The 26,791-nt window shown below is 34.3% G+C and overlaps 1 protein-coding gene across 1 annotated transcript in view; it reads left to right on the top strand.

Annotated features, from left to right (window-relative positions):
* Nucleotides 1-14,195, top strand: part of SEMA3D (semaphorin 3D) — a gene marked incomplete at its 5' end in the record, with an annotated part of 86,507 nt that extends 72,312 nt beyond the window's left edge. The window contains 3 exons of the mRNA XM_017895859.1: nt 507-571; nt 6,375-6,514; nt 13,727-14,195. Of these exons, the coding sequence (XP_017751348.1) occupies nt 507-571; nt 6,375-6,514; nt 13,727-14,152 (631 nt within the window). The remainder of the gene's footprint in view (nt 1-506; nt 572-6,374; nt 6,515-13,726) is intronic.
* Nucleotides 14,196-26,791: the final 12,596 nt, after the last annotated feature.

The following is a 26,791-nucleotide window of genomic DNA, read 5'->3' as shown; positions in this document are numbered from 1 at the left end:
AATAGCCAGCCGTGGTGACACATGCCTGTAATCCCAGCTACTAGGGAGACTGAGGCAGGAGAATCAGTTGAACCTGGGAGGCGGAGGTTGCAGTGAGACGAGATCGCACCATTGCTCTCCAGCCTGGGCAGCAAAAGCTAAACTCCGTCTCAAAAAAAAAAAAAAAAACAAGAGTAGCTATCCTCATTTTAATTATATAAAACCAGGATTGTATTTTATTCAACCTTTTTTGTTGAATACTTTGTGAAAAAATCAGAGAAAAGAAGCATAGTTAAATAAAATTCATGTCATCTCATTGTCTGAACAGGGTTTCTTCTATTAGGACCTCATTACCAGTAGTTTTTTAAATCAGTGTTAGATTGATTGGAATATTGACTTGCATTTGAAGTTGAGCTGTAAGACAAGAATAGTGCTGCATCTGCTACTGTTGTTAGTATTAGATGTAGCCTTTCTATATGATGGTAATCATGCTTGAGGTTCTAATCAGTGTAATCCCCTTTCCGTAGGAGAGCTAGACGCCAAGACGTAAAATATGGTGACCCGATCACCCAGTGCTGGGACATCGAAGACAGTAAGTACAGCTGTGATATGCTTTTTCTCTGATTTAAAATGCTAAGCCCATTCTTTTGTGTACTTTTATTATATGACTTAAGCCATCTATTATATGGGAATATCTCCATTTTGTGTAATGCACGTGTTCTGGAAGAGCAACAGGAAATTGTATAAATCAACCCCTGTCTACGTGCCTAATTGAATAATCTTTTGTTATATCATTATTTGTTTCATATGTCTTTTAAAATTCCTAAACTGTAGCCTTTGTTTCTTTCTACTACCATATCCATCCTTATAAAGTTTGAAAACTGCTATTAGAGATAAAACAGGATATAACAGAAAACATTTGCACATTTAGAGTAAACTCAAATAGACCTCCCAGAAGTCTTATTTGAAAAAAGTTTTCAGGTAGCTTATACTTTATTTATATTCACCTATCAAATCATATATTCACTTAATCAATAAATATTTATTAAGCAACTTCCATATGCATGTAATTGTCCTGGGTATACTATGTGACTAAGAAACTCCTTAAAGAGCTTATGAATCTTTGGGGAAATGTCATAAGGCACAATTAGTGATAGGGGAGTTTAGTGAAAGAGAGGCTGTATTGTTTAGAAGAATGAATCATAGAATAGAAGATCTTGAAAGCCTGAAGGAGAAGGCAAGTGTGGGGGAATAGAGAGGAGGCCTGATGAGTGATTCTGAAAACAGAGAAAAACAAAATTGATAAAAGTATGTATTCCAGAGCTTCAGTTACTCTCCACTCTCAGGCTCTACCTTAAGATAGAAAATATATACACATACACACCAAACACACACACACACACACACACAACCTGGTAGAAGAAGTGCACATTCATCACAATGTTACTGACCACCCCACCAGTGATGTAAGTAACCCAGATTTCATAATCTACAACTGGTGGTCTGGTAGTGTTTTCTTGATTTAAAAAAAAAAACAGTTATTTTTAACTTATAACTTAATTCTTCTGAAAAATAAGCCTTCATTCAGATTAGTATGCTTGGGTTCTTGTTCTAATGTGTAGGTGATTCATTGTGATGTCCATTGGTTTAGTTACCAATCATTACTGTGCGATACATATGCAATTCTCTACACATGCATATGATATGTATCAGAGATGATTATAGGTATTGAGGATACAGCAATGAACAACAAAGAAAACAACAACAGAATCTGTACATTCACGATACTTATATTCAAGAGTGTGTTCGGGAGAGAGCAGACAATAAATACCAAAACAAGTAAAATAAATGCTATGTCAATGATAAATGTTATAAAGAAACTGACACAAAACATAGTTGCTGCCTAAGGCACTCACAATTTTTGTCTTCACTTTACCATATCCTATTCATGCTATAACCCACTGCACACAGTCTTTTCTAATCATCATGATCATCACTCTATCCAATCCATTCTTGTCAAGGTCACCAGCAATTTCCTCCTTGCCAAATCCAATGACCAATTTTCGGTTCTCATTTTTACTTAAGCTGTAACTCCCTCCTTTTTGAAACACTTTCTTTGACTTCCATGCATTTGTGTGCTGGAGCCAGTTCATGTGGCCTCATTTAAGTTGGTTCCTTAAAATTTTGAAATTTTGTGAGCTGATTTTAAACCACTGAAAGCTTGAATCAGACATGTTGGGAGTTTTTACACCAGCAAAATCAGCAAGCACTACAAATTAGTTTTTTTTGTTGTTTTGTTGTGTTTTCAGAGAAATGATGTTCCAGCATACATATGTGCCTTTGTACCATATCCTTCTGGTTTATCTCTTAGTTTGCAAACTGTGCCTTCTGAGTGTCCTTAACTTCCTTTTTTGTCCCACCTTTTAAATATTGGAGTGTCCTGAGCCACTTTCCCATTCTCTATCTACTCATTCTCTAATACTGTCTATTTCAACACTGTCAGAGGCTATTTCCCTCCCAAATTCATAGTCCAATTCTGAACTCACCCTTACATGCCAGACACAGACACTTGTATGCCTACTAAAGAGCTCCACTTGAAGGTCTAATTAGCATCTGAAACTTATGTCTGAGAAAGAATTCTTGTTATCTTCTTCAAGACCTATTTGTTCTGCAGACTTTCCTATATTAACAAATTGCACACCATTCACCCAGCTACTTATGTCAAAAAGCAGCTAGGAGTCACTTTTATATTATTTTCTTTCCTTCCCATCCTATCACCAACCTCTCAATTAGTCCTTCTGGCCCGTGGCCAAGCTTTCCTACTTCTCATCACACCCACAAACGCCAGCCTAACTGAGGGCACAGTAGTCTTCAGTAGCTGCTTCACTGGTCTTTCTGCCTCCACACTTGTGCCACTTCTATCTGTACCCCACTTAGCTGTATACCCCACTTACTAGCCAGAGTCATCTTTTTAAAAACTTCAGTCAGAGCATGTCACTCCCTTACTCAACATTTTTCAATAGCTTCTTAGAACAATTGGTAAAAAACCGGAAAGCTTTCCTATGGCATGTAAGATTATTCTTGACCTGATCTCTAGTATATTCTCTGACCCTCCTTCACATCACTGATGCTAGATTCACTTAGTAGCTTTCTCTTTTTCAAAAGCACCAATGGGTTGCTGCCTTATGTATGTTTGCGTTCATTGTCCTCTGTACCTGAGGAACTCATTTTTCAGATGTTTATTTAGCTCCATCTTTTTACATCAACTAATCCTATGGTTACATGTTAATTATTCCGAGAGACCTTTCCTCATCATCCCATTTAAAGTACTTTTTTTTTTTTTTTTTTTTGCCCTTGGTATTTTCTAATCTCCTTTATTGTTTTGTAGCAGATATTACTTCTTTATTTATTTACTTGATTACTTTGTCTATGTCAATAGAATGTAAGTTTCTAGAGGGCAGTAAATTTCATATTCATCCTGTCATATTATCCTAGCACTTAAAATGATGTTAGTGAGTTAGGCACACAATAGCAGTTGTGTAATAGACAAGTAAATAGAGGGATATTCAGATGGATAGCATTTGAGCCATGCCTTCAGGAGAAAGTTAGATTTTATAAAGTAAATGAAGAAACAATAATTAAATTCAGAAAGACCTCACATAGATTGGGTAAAGTTTGTGAAAGTGTCTATATGATTCTATTAATTTTATGTTTACTTTATAGGTGCTAGGAGCTATTTCATATTGCTCAGAAAAGTTGTTTTTTTAAAATAAAAGTAATTGACACCTGTATAAAAAATTGATTGGAATATGAGACGCTAGAGGCAGAGAATCAATTGTGGGAGTTAGAGTAGAGACTGTAAAGATATTTACAAATTAATTGACTTGTATCTAATCCATCATAAATGTGTGCTGGATTTTATTAGGAAGTCAAGTCTTGAATAATGGGCAAAGATTTTTCTTTTCTTCTTTATTGCTTTTATTGTTAAAAGCTGCAAAACTGCATGGTTATCGATGACATAAAACCAGCAATACGTGCAGAAAAATAGTTCAACAACATTAAACAGATCAATCTTGCACTTCAATGATAAGCTATATATTTATTATAAAGAGGTATTCTAGGCATTTTACTATAAAAAATTTTTTTGACTGCAATCTGGAGGAAAAAAAAAATACTCCACAATTATCTTACATGTCATAAGAAGCTATTTTAACTATTTCAAACACTATTGTAATATAACTTTTACACATTTAAAATTTAGATCATGATAGAATAAAACAAATTGAATATTCCTTATCTGAAATGCCTAGGATCAGAAGGTTTTTGGATTCCATATTTTATCAGATTTTGGAATATTTGCATATACATAATGAAATATCTTGGAATGGGATCCAAATCTGCACACAAAATTTATTTGTATTTCATATACACCTGATACACATAGCCTTCAGGTAATTTTGTATAGTATTTTAAATAATATTGTGCATGAAACAAAGTGTGTGTGCATTGTACCATAAGAAAGTAAAGGTGTTATTTTCTCAGCCACCAATGCAGACAGTCTGTGGTTGTATGGCATCACCACCATTCCTGACTGAATTTATATGTTACCAATAAGCAATCATCTTCTTATTCACACCTAAACTGTATATTGGGTCCCTGCCTTTTGACTGCAACCCATCAAGTAGAATTTTCCACTTGTGATTCACGTCTGTGCTGAAAATGTTTTGGATTTTGGAGCATTTTGGATTTCAGATTTTTTGAATTAAGGATGCAGAACCTTTGTGTATGATAGTATGTGTGTGTGTGTATGTGTGTATGTGTATATAATATGCATACATCTATATACGTTTAAAAACTTTTAAAGTGGAAAACTTAGAATTCAGAAATAAAACAAACGTTGTTGGAAGTAACAATAAATTCATTTTCAGTGAAACTGATGTAGAGATGTCAGACATTATTTTTATTAATTTGAAAACAGAGTTCAGATAATGAGCTCGCTATCACTTTTCCAGTTGATTTCACCAATTTATCTTTTACTAAATTGACCAATTCTTTGGTCAAGTCAGTCTGATGGCATTTCTCCTGAGCCCTTGCCCCATATCCCAAAAATTAACCTGCATCCTCTCCTACTTTGTTGACAAAATCCTTTTCTCAGGAAAATTGTATCTGTTATTATAAGATGGTGCATGTCTTTCTTTTCCATAACTAGCACCAGTGATCTTTTTGTGCATTAGGAATTTATTAACTGTGAAAATCACAGCTATAATCTGTTGAATTGGTGGAGATAGTTGATTGACTACAGATTTTAAATGGAATCCACACATTTTGAAGGTTAGATGAGGTTAATTCATAATGGTGTCAGCATGCTTGACTTAATCCTTGCTGGTAAAACACAAGTAAATTCAAAATAAGTGTATTGAAAAGAGGCCTAACTAACATATGTGCATTTATGCCACTGCTGATCATTTGTATGCTTAGGTTTAGGATTCACTTGGTCTTTTAAACCTTCCTTACTCTAGTTGATGTTCTATAGTGCTAAGTAAGCCAACCTGTAAAATTGAGATATCTGAATATATGATGAAATAGTGCATATTTGGGCTAAGCTGAGCAGCTGTCATTTTTTGTTTGATCAAATTTGAGCTAGAGCTCTTAGATCACACAAGGGACACAGCCTTTGGCTACTCTAGATGGAATGTATTTCAGATGGTGCATCGATTTACGAGAATAAGGTGTCTGAGACACTGTTCTTTTAAGCATCCCAGTAACTATCTCATAGCAAATGTATATTGGGCTAAAAAATCCCTCTGTATAAAAAAGCATAAAAATGATAGATTAATACAGATAAGGCCCAGATACTGAGTATTAGTGCATATGTCTCATGATCATCATCATAGAATTTTATCAAGTGTAGATCACTATAACTTACTTTTCTGATATCAAAATTTTCTGTTATCTGATCAGCTCTGTGGACCAATTCATGATAGAAATTGTCTTTAAATTAAAGCAAACTGCTCCTCCAGAACTATCTACAAAATTGTTTATATTTTATATTAACAAAAAAGTATTTAAGCACTAAAAGATGCAAAAGATTTATTCAGCTCAAAGAAAAAATCTCAATATATAGAGTTTGATATTATGAACATTATTTTTTAAAATCAAGTGCAAATAGCTAATATATTGATGAAAGAATAAAATTACAATACAGGGATAAAATTTTAAAAATCCATCTATTGTGTAATATTTGTCTCAGGTAACAATATTATAACATGAATTTCCTTTCTCTTTAATAATATATATGATTCTTTCCCCATGGCATCTGTTCTGAATCAGTCTGTTTTCCCATTGCTTTTAAAATCAGGTCAAGGTTAATCTCTTATTCCATGTTTGCTTTCTAGGCATTAGTCATGAAACTGCTGATGAAAAGGTGATTTTTGGCATTGAATTTAACTCAACCTTTCTGGAATGTATACCTAAATCCCAACAAGCAACTATTAAATGGTATATCCAGAGGTCAGGGGATGAGCATCGAGAGGAGGTAAGCTGTTGTCATCAAAGAATACTCACTTTGAGGGAAATAGTGTACGACTGAGAGATGTTCAACTTTTAGTGCTGTATGCTACTTTTATCATTATTTGATTAAAAAAAAAGTTTTGCTTACTAACACCAAAAGTAACAATAGCTTTGAGATAAGAATAGGCCAACTTCACACAAATGTTTCCATAAACTATATTTAAAAGTAGACTGAATTTTTTAAAGACTTTTACATTTTTTTTCCAAATTCCATATTTCATAGGTTGCCTATATTTAGGAACAAAGCCCTGACTAATAACAAGAACACCATATTTTTCTTCCCACAGTAGCACAGTGACTACATTTTAGTTTGCACTGTGTTTAATATAGATCATGAAATGAAGCATGTTGAGGTTGTATTAAAACAGAAATATCTAGTCGGGCGCGGCGGCTCATGCCTGTAATCCCAGAACTTTTGGAGGCGGAGGCGGGCGGATCATGAGGTTAGGAGATCGAGACCATCCTGGCTAATTCGGTGAAACCTTGTCTCTACTAAAATACAAAAAAATTAGCCGGGTGTGGTGGTGGGTGCCTGTAGTCCCAGCTACTGGGGAGACTGAGGCAGGAGAATGGCATGAACCCACGAGGCGGAGCTTGCAGTGAGCCGAGATCATGCCACTGTACTCCAGCCTGAGTGACAGAGCAAGACTCCGTCTTAAAAAAAAAAAAAAAAAAAAAAAAACAAAACAGAAATATCTATGTTAATCAAATTATATGAGCAAATTAGATAAGTATCCAGACATGTTAAACTAAGGACACTGTAATGAATAATGGAAAGAACACAAGATTCAGAATTACATCTCTTGAGTTGAAACATGGTCCTTAAACCTTTGGTAATGTTCCTGAGCCCCCAATTTTCTAAGTGAACAAAATAAATTCAAAAGTTACTATAATATTAAGTGGAAAAAATGCATATGAGAATGTAGAATTTCAATAAAGAGGCGCTCACAACTGTAAAATATGCATGTAAATTACAGATACCCTATTAATGAGGGTATTTTACATGTGGATCAGGAAAGAGTACTAATCATGTGTTTAGAAAATATTAGTTCTACCTTTCGCTTAACTCCTGAGAATTCATGAGCAGATCGTAACTTCTCTAGCACTTAGTTTCTCTCTTATATAAGTAGATCAAATTTCCCTAAAATATCAGCCTTATTGACAAGTCTATAAACATTTAAAATAGTACATGTAATTAAGTCAAACATTAGTACAGAACAGTGGATCTCAACCTCCGGTAATTTTGTTTCCAGAGTGCCAACATTGGGCTATGTCTGGAGACATTTTTGAACATCACAGCTGGGTGGGTGGGTGGCCAAGTGGGTGCCCCTGGTGTGTACTGGGTAGAGGTCAGAGATGATTCTAAAAATTCTACAATGCACAGTCCCTCACAGTAAAAAACTATGTCACTCCAAATGTCAAAGATGCTGAGGTTAAGAAAACTTCAAGTAAAAAAATCAAATTTTATCATAAGAAATTGATTTAAAGATATAGTTCTACTGTTACATGAAGAGTTTAACATCATTCTCTTCATCTAAGAGCTACAAGAATAACTTTTTCTAAGTGTTAACTCTTTACATACTTAATATATAAATAAAAGAATAACTTCACGTTTTGTTAAGTCAAATTTCACCAATAAAACTAGATACATCATCATTCCTGACTTCTATAAGTCCTAAGACTATGGCAGATTCATGTTTACACTGAATATTTATTTTAAGGGTTCAATTTTTCACATTTATATTGAGATATTATTTGATACAGAAATGATTATTTAATTTCAAAATACAAGGCATTTACTAGAAATATTGAAAGAACGATACTGAAATTTTTTAACTTGCAGATTTTTTTATTATGTGGCGATGTTTTAATCTTAAGTGTCACAAACTAATATTTTGAATTTCATAGCAAATAAAGTTTGATAATTGCTTTTCAGTTAAATATAATTCTTTAATAAATGGATTTTTCTTCATGGGAAATTTAATCTGATTTTTAAAAATATGTGGTCCTCTGCTTGAGTTCATCTCTCAGCTCTAGATACTTACATTTGCCTGTGGTTGTTTGTATTCACACTTTGCATTTTCTTGAAAAGTCTGTGCATTACTTTAATTTACCTTTTAAAGGTATATTATATATTCATAATGGTACCATGCTCCATGAATTTCAATGGAGCAGAAATATTTATTGAATTTTACTTAAAAGTATCTTCACTGTAATATTTCAACTGGTATTTTCATTTATCTTTGTAAATAGAGACTTTCACATTATCCAAGATATGCAATACTGCTTCCTGAGCTGAGGAAAAGGGCAATATCCAGATTATACTTGAAGTATTTTTCCCAGCAGGATGCCTTCTGCTTCTTACCCATAAGGTCACAATTTGGAATCTTTCCTCCACTCAAAAACAGCCTGCAGGAGGGACTGTGATCTCCTGTGGCACAGAGGCTGTCACCAGGTTATTCTCTGCCAGGAGGAGAACATTTCCTTACTGAGCTGTTTCACAGTTGGGTGCTGTACGGGAGGTCATGAGTCAGTTATCTGCTGACTTTCTTATAAAACTGTTCTTAAAATTGATGATGTTTATGCTGTAACTAGCGAGTCAATTGGCAGTCCCCAAGCTTCTGTTGAACTTTTGGGATCTGAATAAGTAAACGAGGCTGTACTATATTTTCTCTGTTTATGTTAATAATATTTTAAAAATATTCAAATATTTGCATTATTCCACTTGTAGATCTTATTTTATTTTTATTCTAAAAGCAATATAAATGATTTTAAAATTATAGTAACACATAAAAGAAGTATGAGACCACTAAGTGTAGATAAGCATAAATAATATTTTGATGTCTATTCCAGCTTTTTTTTCCACTCACCACTGCACTGTGAGCATTTTCCATTATCATTTAATGTCAATACCATGCTTTTTCTGTCTCCCACACATCCCACCCTGCCGTAGTTATCCATAGGTATTCCAGGTGTTCCTCTCACTAGATCATGTTCCTGCTTGAAATAATAATAATGAACTTTGTTATATCTGAGCCTTTCTCTGCTTTTCTAACTATTTTCTTAAGAAAAAATCTTAGAAGTAAAATAAGTTAAAGACATTTGTTATCTTTATGGATTTTGATAAACAACACCATATTGCTAATTTCACATAAAAATCACTGTATTAGTGTCTGTTATAAATCCCTGAGGCAAAATTATGATTCACAATTTAAGAAAATCTTTACCAGTTTAACATGAAAACTGTATTGCCTTCATATCTACTTCTTTGCATATTAGTGGATGCGAACTGACCTTCTTATGTGTCTTGGTTCTTGGCTTCAGTTGTATTTGGCGAATTGTCTTGCCTGTCATTGCTTACTTTATATGGGCATATTTATTTAATAATAATTGTAATAAGTCCTTTGTATATTACATATATTAATAATTTAATGTTATACATTTATACATTTATTTTATTTTACATTTCTTTTGTTTCTGACAATTTCTGACTTTCCTACACATTTTGTTTTATACAGGCAAATCTGTTGATTTATGGCTCTGTGATATTTCACCTGTTATGCTTAAAGACTCCTTCCCCAATCAGACAGCAATTACATATTTTTTCTAGTTATTTTATGATTTTTTACATTTATATTTTACATATTATATTTACATGTACCCAAAGATAGTAAATTAATCTAGTAGTTATTTATGTATGTATATATTTGATTTTTCTTTTTAATAATGAGGTCATTGCTCTAGCATCTGGTTTAGCAAGTTTTCCTTTTTCTAATGTTTGCTTAAATATATTAATTATTGGTTTTGTGGTATATTAATAGATGGATCATATACAGTGTCATGTAAGTAAACTCTGATAAATTTAAAAACATGTATACAAATGATTCTATTCCAGTTCCTTTTCCTTTCTTCCAAATTAAATAAGAAAACTTTTCAATGTATTTTTTAAATACAGAAAAATTTTTGCCACAGTTTTGCAGACATTTGTTCTCTCACACAAGCAGCTTTATTTATTTTGTAATCCTAATTTCCCATTAGTAATATTTTATATTTGTTAGAGAAAGGGGATATTTTTGGAGCCCTGACCTCTTCCAAGGCATGTGCAGTGCTTTTACTATGGAAGAACTGACAGGTGAATTATCTGTAAAAGAACTACCATTAGACTGCTATTATAAGAGATAAAGTCGCTGACCTTTACCTGCTGCTTAATACTTAAATGTCCTTTGTCCCTTCCATGTTACTCTTCTCATGTTAAATGAATTGCCCTTCAGTGGAGATCTACATTTAATAATGCCAGATATATTATCCTTGTTCACATTAGGCAAATGGATAGTCAACCCCAGCTCAAACGTGGTTTTAATTTGTAAAGTTGAGCAGTTTTTACTTATCACTTCTAGAGTGGAGAAAATTCCAAGAGTTTAAATCAATGACCAGAGATTACATTATCTCTTTGTTGAGGAGCTGAATTTTCTAAATTGACTGTGCTGACATTTCACTGTTGAGATACAGTCTGCATAATGCATCCTGTTTCAGCAAAGAATGAAAGCATTACAGAGAAAGAGAATGTAAAGTAGGCAAATGTTAATCAACTACTTAGTTTCTGGGTCACAGATTTTTATCTCTAGATTGTAAACATTCTCTGTAAATATATCTATTCAAAATGTCTTTTATTAGAGCTGCCAGTTTACTAAAAGCACATTATTGAAATTTCAGCAAGAAAAAAATTGTTAAATGGTCTAATTGACATTAGTTAGATGTAGAAAGCTGAAAATTTATTAAATCAAGTATATCTGTAGGTCAAAAACCAGAGAACAAATCCAGCACTCCACAGAAGAAAAGAAAGTTGAAAGATCATGACCGCGTAATGGAATGCCAGGTGTTTATGGAATCCTGAGTCCTGTGGGGACAGAATTAGAGGGAAAAGGATGGAAGGGGACCAGACCTCAAAGTACAACAACATAAACAGGATACAAAAAGATAATAGCAAAAGCAATGATTAAGTGTTACACAATATGTGTGAGATCAAGTCATAATTTCTTCCTGTCAGAAGATTAAAGAGAACAATCAAAAGTCCTAGTCAGAGCTGTGACCATCTCCAAAAGCCACATTAAATGTAATTTAAACATTAGCAAGAGTACCAGTTATGTAAAGGAAATCTAGAGATGAACTAGAACTGGAGATATCCACTTTGATTGTCATGCTAATAACCTCAGGCCATTTTCTATTAAAAGAATTACAGTAATAAAGGCTTCAAAATATTACCTCTCAAGCAGCATGGCAGTAGTATGTAATGTTGCTAATAATACTTCACATTTTAACCTTCAAAGAGCTTTGCTTTTAATCCCCCAAATACACCATATGCTGCACCACCAACTTGATAGATGGGAGACCAATGGGGGAAGATAAATGAGTCATCATAGGAAACAGAGTAGAGACCAGAAGGTTCGGTTATGAAGCTAGTATTTTGATACCTAAAATGTATTAAATTAAAAAACAAATACAGTGAAATTATCTAAGGGGAAAAAAATAATTATACGTAGTGTATTAAATTTGACATGGTCATTTCTGTTTAAGATTGGCCATTTAAAACTCTCCTAATTCAAATCACATTTATTTTAGGCCTGAGACTCCTATGGTTTCTGAGAATGTAAATTAATTCAAAGTTAGTTTGTATTACAATAGCATTTCTAAATGTCTGGGCTTTTAGAATAAATCCATAAGAAAAAGAATACCACATCCAGCTTACCAAATGGGCAACATAAGAGAAACAAACACACAAAGCTCTGATGGTGTGGATTCAGTGCAGAGCAAAGGCAGGCCTGGAGACCATTCAGCCTCATTAACCAGGGATCTGAGCTGTGACCCGCCTTTGGCCTCAAATGGTTCCCCGCCAGCTGCACTTCTCTGGCACAGAGGGTGGCTTGCCATATACTTGTTGTTAGTTAACTGGGCCAGTAGCCAGAGATGTTTCTTTTCCTTTTCTCATATTTCCAGAATTGGGGAGATTTTTTCCTACATATTTTCACATAAAGATGCAGAGTACAATCCACCCACTGTGAATAAATTTAATTTAACCATCTTTATGCTTCCTTGATTTCCATCATCTAAAAGTCTACAATACAGGGGCAGATGTGTAAACTGGGAAATCTTCCAGACTTCTTTGTTGCTGCTGTTGTTGTTTTTGTTATTCCACTTAATGCTGAGCCACTCAACAATACTCCACATTAAGCAGGGCTCTTTAGTGGGTAAACATGCCTCTAGTTTTACTGAAGATAGGTTCATTATTCACACCATATCATGAGCCAGGCAAGCTTAATATTAGAATTGTCTTTTAGTAATATTGCTTCAAAGGCTGGAGAGCATCACATTTCAGTGGAAGTTCTTTGTGTTCATTGGGCTTTCTCACACTTGAAATCACATTACCATGTCATAGTATACGAAGGCATGGCAAATATTTCCACAAATGACAGTTGAAAGTATCATGTATACATACAGTATGAAAATTCAATCCACAGTAAAGAGGGAAATTCAGCTTTCAATGTTGCTAACCTTCTGACTAGGGTCCTACTCAATTACAGCTCTAACTTCCAAAAGACTATACCCATACCTTTGGGTTTGACTTTAAAGAAGTCATCATTTACAGCTTTCATATGCTACTCACATAACTTATTTGGTGATATCTGGAAAATAGTAAATTCCACTTGGAATTATTGTTCTATTCTACATTATAGGTAGTAGCATGTACTGAAGCTCGTTCTCTATACAATAATTGTAAATGTTGCATTCTTGCTCCACATTTCAGGTGCTAATTTATGATCTTGGTATAGTAATTTGTATATGAAATCTCTGTAAAGAAGGTCACTTGATGGTTTCCAGTTTTTCATTCCTATCTGTAAATTGGGAGAAAAAAAATAAAAAAATAACTGTATTCCAAAGGTTGTTAGACTTACTAAGATACAAATGTGAAAAATTAAGGATAGAGTTTGGGGGCGATTACTTTAGTTAAATTTGTTTACCCTTTTAAACTATGACTGACAATATTATGCTTGATGACGGAGACAAAGAGACAGTGAATATGTCTTTTAGGTTCATCTAAGTAAAACTATGTAGCCTGTTTTCATTTGCTCTTAGCTCTCTCTGTTTTTAATTTATTACCTATATTTTTCCAATTCTGCAGTTGAAGCCTGATGAAAGAATCATCAAAACGGAATATGGGCTACTGATTCGAAGTTTGCAGAAGAAGGATTCTGGGATGTATTACTGCAAAGCACAGGAGCACACTTTCATCCACACCATAGTGAAGCTGACTTTGAATGTCATTGAGAATGAACAGATGGAAAATACCCAGAGGGCAGAGCATGAGGAGGGGCAGGTCAAGGATCTATTGGCTGAGTCACGGTTGAGATACAAAGACTACATCCAAATCCTTAGCAGCCCGAACTTCAGCCTTGACCAGTACTGCGAACAGATGTGGCACAGGGAGAAGCGGAGACAGCGAAACAAGGGGGGCCCAAAGTGGAAGCACATGCAGGAAATGAAGAAGAAAAGAAATAGAAGACATCACAGAGACCTGGATGAGCTCCCTAGAGCTGTGGCCACGTAGTTTTCTACTTAATTTAAAGAAAAGAATTATTTACCTACAAAAACACTGTCTGCTGTTTTGTATATCCCTTATAATAATTCATAAATGCTTCTCATGGAGTTTTGCTAAGGCACAAGACAATAATCTGATTAAGACAATATGTGGTGAATATAAGAAAGGGCAAAAAAATCATTTGAACCAGTTTTCCAAGAACAAATCTTGCACCAGCAAAGTATAAGAATTATCCTAAAAATAGGGGCTTTACGTTTGTAAATGTTCCATGTTTTGAGTTTTGGAATTTATTGTCATGTAAATAATTGAGCTAAGTAAGCACCAAAGTTGATAGTATATAAGGTGCTTTATTCCCTCAAATGTCCATTAAGCATGGAATTTACCATGCAGTTGTGCTACGTTCTTATGAACAGATATATCATTCCTATTGAGAACCAGCTACCTTGTGGTAGAGAATTAGAGGTCAGACACAAATTAAGACTACTTCCATTATCAACAGGAACTTTCCCAGTGAGCCATTCGCTCCTGGAGAATGGTATAGGAGTTTGGAGAGGTGCATTATTTCTTTGTGGCCACCGGGGTTAAATTTAGTGTACTACAACATTGATTTACTGAAGGGCATTAATGTTTCCCCCAGGATTTCTATTGACGAGTCAGGAGTAACAGGTTCATAGAGAGAAGTTGGTGCTTAGTTATGTGTTTTTAGAATATATGCTAAGCTCTACAGGGACAGAATGCCTAATAAATATTTTAATAAGATATGGGAAAATATTTTAATAAAACAAGGAAAACATAATGATATATAATGCATCCTGATGGGAAGGCATGCAGATGGGATTTGTTAGAAGACAGAAAGAAAGACAGCCATAAATTCTGTCTTTGGGGAAAACTCATATCCCCATGAAAAGGAAGAACAATCACAAATAAAGTGAGAGTAATGTAATGGAGCTCTTTTCACTAGAGTATAAGTAGCTGCCAATTTGTAATTCATCTGTTAAAAAAAATCTAGATTATAACAAACTGCTAGCAAAAGTCTGAGGAAAAAATAAATTTTTCTGAAGAATCATAGGAAGGGTAGACATATTTTATTTATAACCAATGATATTTCAATATATATTTTCTCTCAAAATATTTATCATTCTCTGTATATTATTTCTTTTACTGCCTTTTTTCTTTCCTGTATATTGGATTTTGTGATTATGTTTCAGTGAATAGGAGAAAACAATATATAACACAAAGAGAATTATGAAAATGACATTGCTGGGGAGTGGGGATATATATTTGTTGAATAGCAGAACAAGTATAAAATTTTGACAACGGAAAGGGTTAAATTAACTCTTTGACATTATTTCTTCACGCAACCTTTTCGCATTGCTGAGTTAATCTGTTGTAATGATAGTATTATTGTTTTAGTAATTTAATAATAAATAAGCCTGCCACGTGTAAAAAGAATCAAACTCACACTATTAACATAAACATCTTTCATATTTTGTTAGTACTTTCAAATGTTTTCAATTTGACTTTCCCTCTGACTATGTATGGTGTGTTTCCTGTCTGTTTAAGCAGAACTCACCTTTCCTTCTTGTAACACAGAACCCTTACCCTTCTTCAGTTTTGCCTTTTCACGCCCTTTATAGTGTGAAATGAAAAATTAGTCACTTCCTCACATGGAAGGCAGCTTTTCAGAAAACTAAATAACAGACATTGCTCGTTTCTCATGCATTCTACATATCTTGAAAGAAAAGTCTGTGAGAAATCCGTGTGATTAGAGGGCAACGTAATGCAAGATCTGTGGCTTTATGTTGAGAGCAGTATCTCTCTGTTATATTTATTTTATTTGCATTGGTTACCTATCTCAAACTAGTCAAACTGGTCAAACTGATATATGAGATTGAGTATTCCCTTTTGATATTATACTGATGAATATTTATAGGTGTTTCACTGTAAGGAAAAGCTAAGGAATAATTTTAATAAAAGTGAACCAGAACAAATCACTCATTTAAAAAGTAATTCAGAAGAACTGTGTGGCATGACCACACTTCTAATTGAATAGCATAACAACAGTGTTTGTAATTATAGATTTGCTTGGACAAAATGTTCCAGGAACTCATAGCGAGCTCAAAGCAATTAAGTGGGAACATTTTAATTTAAAAAAAAATTCAAAATATTTGTGGGTCCAACAGTAAATATGAATGACTTCGGTAAAATTACATGAAGCTCAAATGTTAGGATTGACTTAGGAAAATAAATTTTATTTCTATCCAAATTTGAATGTCCAAACCATTTTTTAATTACTTCTTTCTAATCCTAGTTATTCAAACAAAATTTGGGAAACTTATTTTATGACCACCTCTAATATTCTGGCTGCTTTGGATACAATACTCTTAATTTATGATAATTAGTTAAAATATATTAAAAATATTATTAGTAAAATAAAATTTCACACAATAAAAAACAACATAGAGGACAAATATTTATGTGTATTTTCAAAGACAAAGAATATCTGCCGGGCGCGGTGGCTCAAGCCTGTAATCCCAGCACTTTGGGAGGCCGAGATGGGCGGATCACGAGGTCAGGAAATCGAGACCATCCTGGCTAACACGGTGAAACCCCGTCTCTACTAAAAAATACAAAAAACTAGCCGGGCGAGGTGGCGGGCGCCTGTAGTCCCAGCTACTCGGGAGGCTGAGGCAGGAGAATGGCGTAAACCCGGGAGGCGGAGCTTGCTTGGAGTTGAGAACCGGCCACTGTACTCCAGCCGTGGGCGACAGAGTGAGACTCCGTCTCAAAAAAAAAAAAAAAAAAAAAAAAAAAAAGATAATCTAAACTTTTTTTCTTAGCTTTTTAGTTGTGTAGACATTTAGAGAGAATATGTAATATATTAAATCAACAAACACACATATATACTTCCTCATCAATGACTGTCATCAAATTTGCCTTAAAATAATGAAAAGAAAGGTACAATTAATGGTTTCAAATATTCTAAGAAACTGATTCTCTATGGAGGGGATCTTAAAATGCCTGTTTACTCATGTTTTTGAATTTTTCTTGTCTCTAATACTTCTGTCTTTGACTGCCTTGTGTGTTCTTTTCTGAATTTTCTGAATTTCATTTCAGCAATTTATGTTGCTAAATAGAATCCTGCATGTCTGCATTCATTTACATTCAATTTATTGTAAATTTGAAGATTTTATTTAGAAATGAATAGTCTAATTAATTTATGTAGAGTCCTTTTTTTCAGAGAGCTCAAAACACTACATCCAAATTATTGAATAAACACTTTTGGAAACCAACCAAATTACTTGAGAAATGGAAAAGTAGTCATAGAGAAATTTAGTAATTTGCAAAAGGCACAACAGTAGTGGAAGAATTAAAATTCATAAAGTCTCATCATTCTGTTGGCTAAAATAATGCTCTTTACAATATGCTGGCTACAAAATGGTCTTACTCTTGAATTTTGCTTTTGGTTCATATTTTGGTTCTTCATATTCTAGTATGTTTTGTTCCTGCTGAATTTTACAGACTCAGCTAAACAATAAGTTATCAGTGGTCACTTTTTACTTTTCATTATCAAAATTAAATTTCCAAGAACAACTTGGTATCATTCAACTGTCCACAAAATAATAAAAAGGGCATTCATTAAATACTGATTTTCTTAAACTTAAATGTTATATTTCATATTTATTTATATAATGCAAGGGGAAATCAAAACTGAAATAGCCTCCCTTTAGAATGTCACATTTTCTTCAAAACATGTTGGAATTGGTTAGCCTTATTGGGAATGGATAATTTAGAAACAAACCAAAAAAAAGAAAAGAAAGATATTTGAAGTGTTTTTATAGGAGATGTATTTTTATCATCATAAATGATCACAATTTTAAATAATTCATCTTAGAAGTGAGGTAAAACAAATGAAATCTAAGATTCCCAGATTCCATACATTACGAGTGCAAAGACGGGATCGTACACATGACTTATACCTCTCATTTAAATATTTTGTAGTATAAAGTATTTATGGGAATTGTTTGAGATAGATGATTTTTGGAAAAGGGCAAAATCTGTCAGATGCCATAGTTAATCATGTAATTTAATTCTAGTATTGTGAGTGGTTAGCAATCAATTTTGAATTTATAATTTTGCTATTTTAAAAGAAATGTAGTCTTGTAGACGAAATAATTAAAAATTGTTAAATGTATATTTTGGTTGTATTATAATAAAACACAAACATTAGCATTCTATGATTATAAAAACTACTGGTTTGTGTGCAAATTTTGTTTTTAAACCCCAAATATGGTAAATTTTATATATAAAATGGGACTAAAGAAAATCTAAGATGCAATATTTTCAGAAATGTTCAGTAGATGTATTTTACACTGTAAGTATGCAGTAATTTCATTTATGAAAGAAAAGAATGTGTCCCACCCAATTTGACACAATTATATTGCTAAGCTTTATTGTGATTTAATTTAGGTTTTAGTGGATTGAGATAAATGTTATTACCACAAATAACTACTTATTTTAAAGTTCCCAATTGCCATCTGATTATTTAAAAATACTTATCTATATGTTTAGCTGTATTGGAGTATAATTTATTAAATAGTAAGGTGGATTTTGTCTTTAATTTTGCTTTATAGAAACATTTTTTAAATTTATTTTACAGACACATATTTCTTGCCAATTTGGGACACACATGAAGAATATTTAATATTCGCAAATAAATAATATAATGTCCTACAAATATGGTACTCAAATAATATAGAGAGACACTGTGTTGAGAAATGTCAAGTTTTCTGACTTTACTGATAAGCTTGTAAGATTACACTAATAGTCTTTAAAATAACAAATAATTTTCACACAAAACACTTAAAAATTATTACTTCATTTGGGCTACCAAAAAAACACTCCTCATAAGTGTAAGAAATCATAACCGTGAATACATATATGTCTTAAGGATAACCACTATAGAAATAAAATAATAATGTCATTTAAACTAATTGAAGAGAACTATTTTATCCAGGAAAAGCAGAACAAAAGAAAGGAATGAGGGTGGATTGTGTGTATCAAATATGAAACAAGGGAATGGAAACATGACCTAATATGATATGTAGAACAAAGGGAAAAATAAAATATTCAATTCATTAATTAAGACAAAGAATTCAGATGGGCTTAAAAAATTCTAGCAAGTTATGAATAAAAAATGAACATAAAGCAAAAAGATACAGAAATAAAGAAGACAAATATATATTAAAAATACTGAGCAAAGGGTCCACGGGGATCACGATGGACAGGAGGCAGGATTAGATTGCAGCTCCAACTCGGATGCGCAGAGCAGTGTGTGGAGGCCTGCATCATGAATTTTTGCTCCAGAATGAATGCAGAAACAAATCAGCAAGTCTGAGAGAGCCCCTGAAGGAAGTGGATTGATCCTGCAGGACCCGGGAGACACCCCAAATACTGTGAGGGCCCAAAATGTGGAAGTGGGAAAGGGGGATCATCCACCCTCGAACACACCCCTCCACTGAAGAAACTGAGGGCCTAGATTATGGGAGAAGATTTTGATGTTACTTGGAGCTGAGTCAATTTAGAGAACCGAGTGAAATATAGAGGTAGAAAAAGCAGCAGAAAAAGGCCTGGAAGCTCATTGGGTTCCCTAGCAAGCTGTTTTTGCCTGGCCTCACAGGGGTCCTTCCGGAGGGCAGCCAGAGGCACCGGAAAAAAAGCCACAGGGAGAAGGAAATCTCCAGCTGAGCTTTGTAACAATTTGAATTGATCGAGAAGCCCCCTAGCCAGAACTCAGGGGAGGGAGTGAATTCAGTGTACAGATTCCGCAGGCAGGGGAAGAAAGAAAGCCATATTTGGTTTTGCAGCTGGGATGTGGGTAGCCTGGGGCAAATTCTCAGCCCAGCTCGCCCACTGACTGGAAACAGACTGGGTGCTGTTGGGGGCGGGGCATGGTGGGAGTGAGACGGCCCTTCGTATTTCATGGGAGCTGGGTGAGGCCTGTGACTGCCAGCTTTCCCCCACTTTCCTGACAACCAGCATGACACAGTAGAAACAGTCATAATCCTCCTAGGAATATAACTCCGTTGACCTGGTAACCTTACCCCTATTCCCCATAGCAGCTGCAGCAAGACCTGCCCAAGGAGAGTCTGAGCTCAGATATGCCTAGCCCTGCTCCCGCCTGATGGTCCTTCCCTCCCCACCCTGGTAACTAGAGACAAAGGGCATATACTCTTGGGAGTTCTAGGACCCTGCCCACCACTGGTTCCTCTCCATACTACCACAGCTGATGCTTTCGAGAAAGCTCCAGCTCCTGGCAGGGGGACAATCAGCACAAAAATAGTGCATTAAACCACCAAAGCTAAGAACCCTCATGGAGTCCTTTTCACACCACTGCCACCTCCACCAGAACAGTTCCTGGTATCTGTGGTAGAGAGACCCACAGACAGATCATATCACAGGACTCTGTGCAGACAATCCCCAGGATCAGCACAGAACCTGGTAGACTTGCTGGGTGGCTAGATCCAGAAGAGAGAGAATTTCTGCAGCTCAGCTTTCAGGAAGCCATACCCATAGGAAAAGGGGGAGAGTACTACATCAAGGTGACATCCTGTGGGACAAAAGAATCTGAACAACAGTCTTCAGCTCTAGCCCTCTCCTCTGACCCAAGTGAGAAGGAACCAGCAACCATCTCTGGTAATATAACAAAACAAGGTTCTTTAACACCTCCAAAAAATCACACTCGTTCACCAGGAATGGACCTGAACCAAGAAGAAATCCCTGATTTACCTAAAAAAGAATTCAGGAGGTTAGTTTTTAAGCTAATCAGGGAGACACCAGAGAAAGGCAAAGCACAATGTAAGGAAATTCAAAAAATGATACAATAAGTGAAAGGAGAAATATTCAAGGAAATAGACGGCATAAATGATAAACAATAAAAACTTCAGGAAACAATGGACACACTTATAGAAATGCAAAATTATCTGGAAAGTCTCAGCAATAGAATTGAACAAGTAGAAGAAAGAAATTCAAAGCTCAAAGAAAAGGTCTTTGAACTAACCCAATCCAACAAAGACAAAGAAAAAAAAATAAGAAAACATGAAAGAAGCCCCCAAGAAGTCTTGGATTATGTTAAAGAATCAAACCGAAGAATAATTGGTGCTCCTGAGGAAGAAGAAAAATCTAAAATTTGGAGAACATATTCGAGAAAATTATCAAGAAAAACTTCCCTGGCCTTGCTAGAGACCTAGACATCCAAATATAAGAAACAGAACACCTGGGAAATTCATTGCAAAAAAGATCATTATCTAGGCACTTTGTCATCAGTTTATCTAAAGTTAAGATGAAAGAAAGAATCTTAAGAACTGTGAGACAAAAGCACCAGGTAACCTATTAAAAAAAAAAAAAAAAAAAAAAAAAAGCCTATTAGATAAACAGCAGATTTCTCAGTTGAAGCCCTACAAGCTAGAAAGGATTGGAGCCCTATCATCAGGCTCCTCAAACAAAACAGCCAAGAATTTTGTATCTAGGTAAACTAAGCTTCATATATGAAGTATGCAGTATTTTTCAGACAAACAAATGCTCAGAGAATTTGCCACTACCAAGCCACTACCACAAGAACTGCTAAAACGAGCTCTACATCTTGAAACAAATCCTGGAAACACATCAAAACAGAACCTTTTTAAAGCATAAATTTTCCAGGACCTAGAAAAAATACAATTTAAAAAACCAAAACAAAAAACCAAGGTATACAGGCAATGAATAGCACAATAAACAAATGGTACTTCACATCTCAATACTGACATTGAATGTAAATTGCCTAAATGCAATACTTAAAAGATACAGTATGGCAGAATGGATAAGAATTCACCAACCATCTGCTGCCTTCAAGAGACTCACCTAACACATAAGGACTCGCACAAACTTAAGGTAAAGGGGTGGAAAAAGACATTTCAGGCAAATGGATACCAAAAGTGAGCAGGAGTAGCTAGCTATTCTTATATCAGACAAAACAAACTTTAAAGCAATAGCAGTTAAAAAAGACAAAGAGGGACATTATGTAATGATAAACAGCCTTGTCCAACAGGAAAGTATCACAGTTCTAAACATATATGCACCAAACACTGGAGCTCCCAAATGTATAAAACAATTACTAATAGACCTAAGAAATGAGATAGACAGCAACACAATAATAGTGGGGGACTTCAGTACTCCACTTAAAGCACTAGACAGGTCATCAAGACAGAAAGTCAACAAATAAATAATCGATTTATACCCAGCAACAAATGGGCTTAACAGATATATACAGAATATTCCATCTAGCAACCACAGAATATACATTCTATTCAACAACACATGGAACCTTCTCCAAGATAGATCATATGATAGGCCACAAAATGAGCCTCAATAAATTTAAGAAAATTGAGAATATATCAAGCACTCTCCCAGACCACATTGGAATAAAACTGAAAATCAACTCCAAAAGGAACCTTCAAAACTATGCAAATACACGGAAACTAAATAACCTGCTCCTGAATGATTATTGGGTCAAAAACAAAGGATGGAGATTTAAAAAATTCATCAAACTGAATGACAATAGTGACACAACCCATCAAAACCTCTGGGACACAGCAAAGGTCATACTAAGAGGAAATTTCATAGCCCTAAACGCCTACATTAAAAAGTCTGAAACAGCACAAACAGACAATCTAAGGTCAAACCTCAAGGAACTAGAGAAACTAGAACAAGCCAAACCCAAGCCCAGCAAAAGAAAGCAAATAACCAAGATCAGAGCAGAGCTAAATGAAATTGAAGCAGAGCACAGAGGATTTGTAGGCCAGTGAAACTATTCTTATGATACTAGGAGAGTGGCTCCATGCCATTATACATTTGTCCAGACACATAGAATATATACAATACCAAGAATACATCCTAATGCACACTATGGACTTTGGTAATAATGATGTGTCAATGTAGGCTTATTGATTGTAATAAATGTACCATGGTGGTAGAGAATTTTGATAGTGGGAAGAGCCTATGCATGTGTGGGGATAGTGGAAAATCTTCATACTTTCTACTAAATTTTGCTGCAAATCTAAAACGACTCTAAATAATAAAGGCTATTATTTAAAGGAAAGAAATACATAGCAAAAATGAGCAAAAAATAGTTAATTCTGACAAAATATGTTTTAGGTGAAGAAATATAAGCAGCTAATTGTATATTTAAAGACATTTTTATCTGTTAAGACAAACATTAAAGGTTGAAATGAGATAATTTTTAGAATAAAAAAAGTAGAATATAAACTTTTGAAACAATAGTTGCTGAAGGTAGCTTATGGATGCAGGGAACTTATTTTCTCCCTACTTCTGTGTATTTTTGACAATTTGCATAATAAGGAAGTTTGCAAATGTAAAGGAGCAAAAAATGGTGTTAAATTCAGATGAGAGTCATAATAGAGAGAAACTACATCCACTTAAAATGCATATGTATTGAATATCACAAAATCTAAGCAATAACTGGATGATTAATTTAGGAAAGTCTAAATGAATCAATAACTTTAGTTGGCTATTTTTTAAATGTAAGTTCTGTGAGACAGGTGCAGAACATGCAGGTTTGTTACATAGGTATACCTGTGTCATGGTGGTTTGCGACACCCATCAACCCCTCACCTATGCTTTAAGCCCCACATGCATTCAGTATTTGTCATAATGCTCTCCCTCCCCTTGCCCCCCACCTCCTGACAGGCCCTGGTGTGTGATATTCCCCTCTCTGTGTCTGTGTGTTCTTATTGTTCAACTCCCATTTATGAGTGAGAACATGTGGTATTTGGTTTTCTGTTCCTGTGTTAGTTTGCTGAAAATGATGTTTTCCAGCTTCAGCCATGTCCCTGCAAAGGACACGAACTCATTCTTTTTCATGGCTGCATAGTATTCCATGATGTGTATGTGCCACATTTTCTTTATCCAGTCTATTATTGATGGGCATTTGGGTTGGTTCCAAGTCTTTGCTATTGTAATTAGTGCTGCAATAAACATACGTATTCATATGTCTTTATGATAGAATGATTTATAAACCTTTGGGTCTATATCCAGTACTGAGATTGTGGGGTCAAATGATATTCCTGGTTCTAGATCCTTGAGGAATCACCACACTGTCATTCACAATAGTTGAACTAACTTACACTCCCACCAGCAGTGTAAAAGTGTTCCTATTTCTCCTAGTTGGCTATTTTAATACATTATTCCTGGGAGCTGATAGTACAAGTAGCAAAAGAATAAGTGAAGAATACAGTAACTATATATAACACTGTAACACCACATTCATAAGAGAGGTAATATGCATTTTGAAGAAATATGAAAGATTCACAAAAATAGATCATGTATTAGCCTATAAGAAGATTTCTTTTTTTTTTTTTTTTTTTTTTAGTTTAAGCTAAAAGGGAATTTGTTATATGCATAATAAGATACAAAGACAAAGATGTGGCTGGACCCCAGAAATAACTAGAAGGAGTGATCTGAATTCCATGAAGATTTTTTTAAATCTCTGCTCTTCTCTACTTCTCCTTCACTCTCATCATTAGACATAGCTCCTATTTCTTTTTTTTTTTTTTTTTTTAACTTTTATTTTAAGTTCAGGGGTACAAGTACAGTTTTGTTACACAGGTAAATTTGTGTCATGGGGGTTTGTCATACAGATTATTTCATCACCAGATATTAAGCCTAGTACTCATTAGTTATTTTTTTCTGATCCTCTCCCTCTTCCGACCCTCCACCCTCTGAAATGCCCTAGTGTTTGTTGTTCCCCTCTATGTGTCCATGTGTTCTCATAATTTACCTCCCAATTACAAGTGAGAATCACTTGAACTTGAGAGGCAGAGGTTGCAGTGAGCCAAGATCATGCCACCACACTCTAGCCTGGGTGACAGAGCAAGAGTCTGTCTCAAAAAAAGAAAAAAAAAAAAAAAAAGAAAGAAAGAAAAAAAAAAAGAAAATAGCTAACAGAGGCAAATATTGTAAAACTGTTTGGCAAAATCTGCAAAGGCTGAGCGTAATGTATCTTATAACTCATCAATACTGCTCCTAGCACAGCCCCTACAGAAAGGTATACTTGCATTTTTAAAATACACTGACAAGTATGTTCACAGCAGCACTATTAATCGTCACAAGTTGGAAACATTCCAAATTTCTTCCTACTGCTGAATGAGTAATTAAATTATAGTACATTTATGCAAATGGAATTTCAGACAGGAATGAGAATTAGTAAACTTTAACTGCATACAAATGGATCCATCTCAAAATATAAGGGTTGAAAAAAAAAAGTGAGGCACAAAAATATACGTTTTATGATTTCATTTATATAAAGAAATTATGGGCAAAAGAAATCTCTAGTCAACATAGTGGTTTCTCTGAGGGAAAGGGAAATAACAGGAAGAGAATAAGGGCTTCTGGGGTTCTGAGAATGTTGTTTCATGATCTGGAAGACAGATGCAGAAGTGAGTTTAATTTATCACAATTTTGAGTTTTGCATTACATATCAATTGATAAATAGTTAATAGTTGAATAAAATCTGCATGAAACATGACAAATAATAATTTGATTAAGTAAGGATTTATCCCAGAAAGCTAGTATAGTTCAGTAACAAAGGAATCTATAACTCTGTGAACATATTAAAGCCATTGAATTGTACAATTTAAACAAGTAAATTGTATAGTACATGAATTATATTCCAATAAAATTTTAAAAAAAGAACTGATAAATGTAATTTACCAGCGACTACATAGAATTAAACCTAGCTATTATTCTAATTGGAAAAAAGAAAAAAAAAAAAACTTTTGATAGAGATTAACAATAATTTTTTTACTTAATTTTTTAGCCAATTCTAAGTAGAAAAAAAATATGTAATTTGGCAAAGGTTATAAATCAAATGTATAAAGCAAATATATGGACAAAATTTTGTTACATTCCTTTTAGATTCCAGAACAAAACAGGAATGCCCATTATCAATGCTACTATTTAACATAGTACTGAGAGTCCTGTTCAATATTAAAAGAAAGATAAGTAGGCAATAATTAAAAGGATTGGAAAAGAAGTGATAAATACATCATTATTGATAGATGATACATTTATCTTCTAATGGGGAAAGATTACTAATGTAAGCAACATCTATTAATATAAATATAAATATAAAATTAGCCTAAAATTATAGCATTTATTTAAAACAGAATTAACAAATACAATTATAAACTAAAAATAAACTCTAATCACACAATAATATGGTTTGGCTCAGTGTCCCCACCCAAATCTCATCTCAGTTGTAATCCCCACGTGTCAAGGAAAGGAACTGGTGGGAGGTGACCAGATCATGGGGAGTGGTTTCCCTCATGCTGTTCTCATGATAGTGAGGGAGTTCTCATGAGAGCTGATGGTTTTAAAAGTGTTTGGCAGCTCCCCCCCTTCCTCTCTGTCTCTCTTGTCACCATGTAAGATGTGCCTTGATTCCTCTTCACCTTTCACAATGATTGTAAATTACAATAGCTGGAATTGTAAATTCCAGCCATGCGGAACTGTGAGTCAACTAAACCTCTTTCTTTTATAAATTACCCAGTCTCTGGTAGCATTTTTTTTTTTTTTTTTTTTTTTTTTTTTTTT

This window comes from Rhinopithecus bieti, unplaced genomic scaffold (assembly GCF_001698545.2).
Source record: "Rhinopithecus bieti isolate Rb0 unplaced genomic scaffold, ASM169854v2 scaffold_27206, whole genome shotgun sequence".
Lineage (NCBI taxonomy): Eukaryota > Metazoa > Chordata > Mammalia > Primates > Cercopithecidae > Rhinopithecus > Rhinopithecus bieti.
This window is presented reverse-complemented; position numbering and strand designations above follow the sequence as displayed.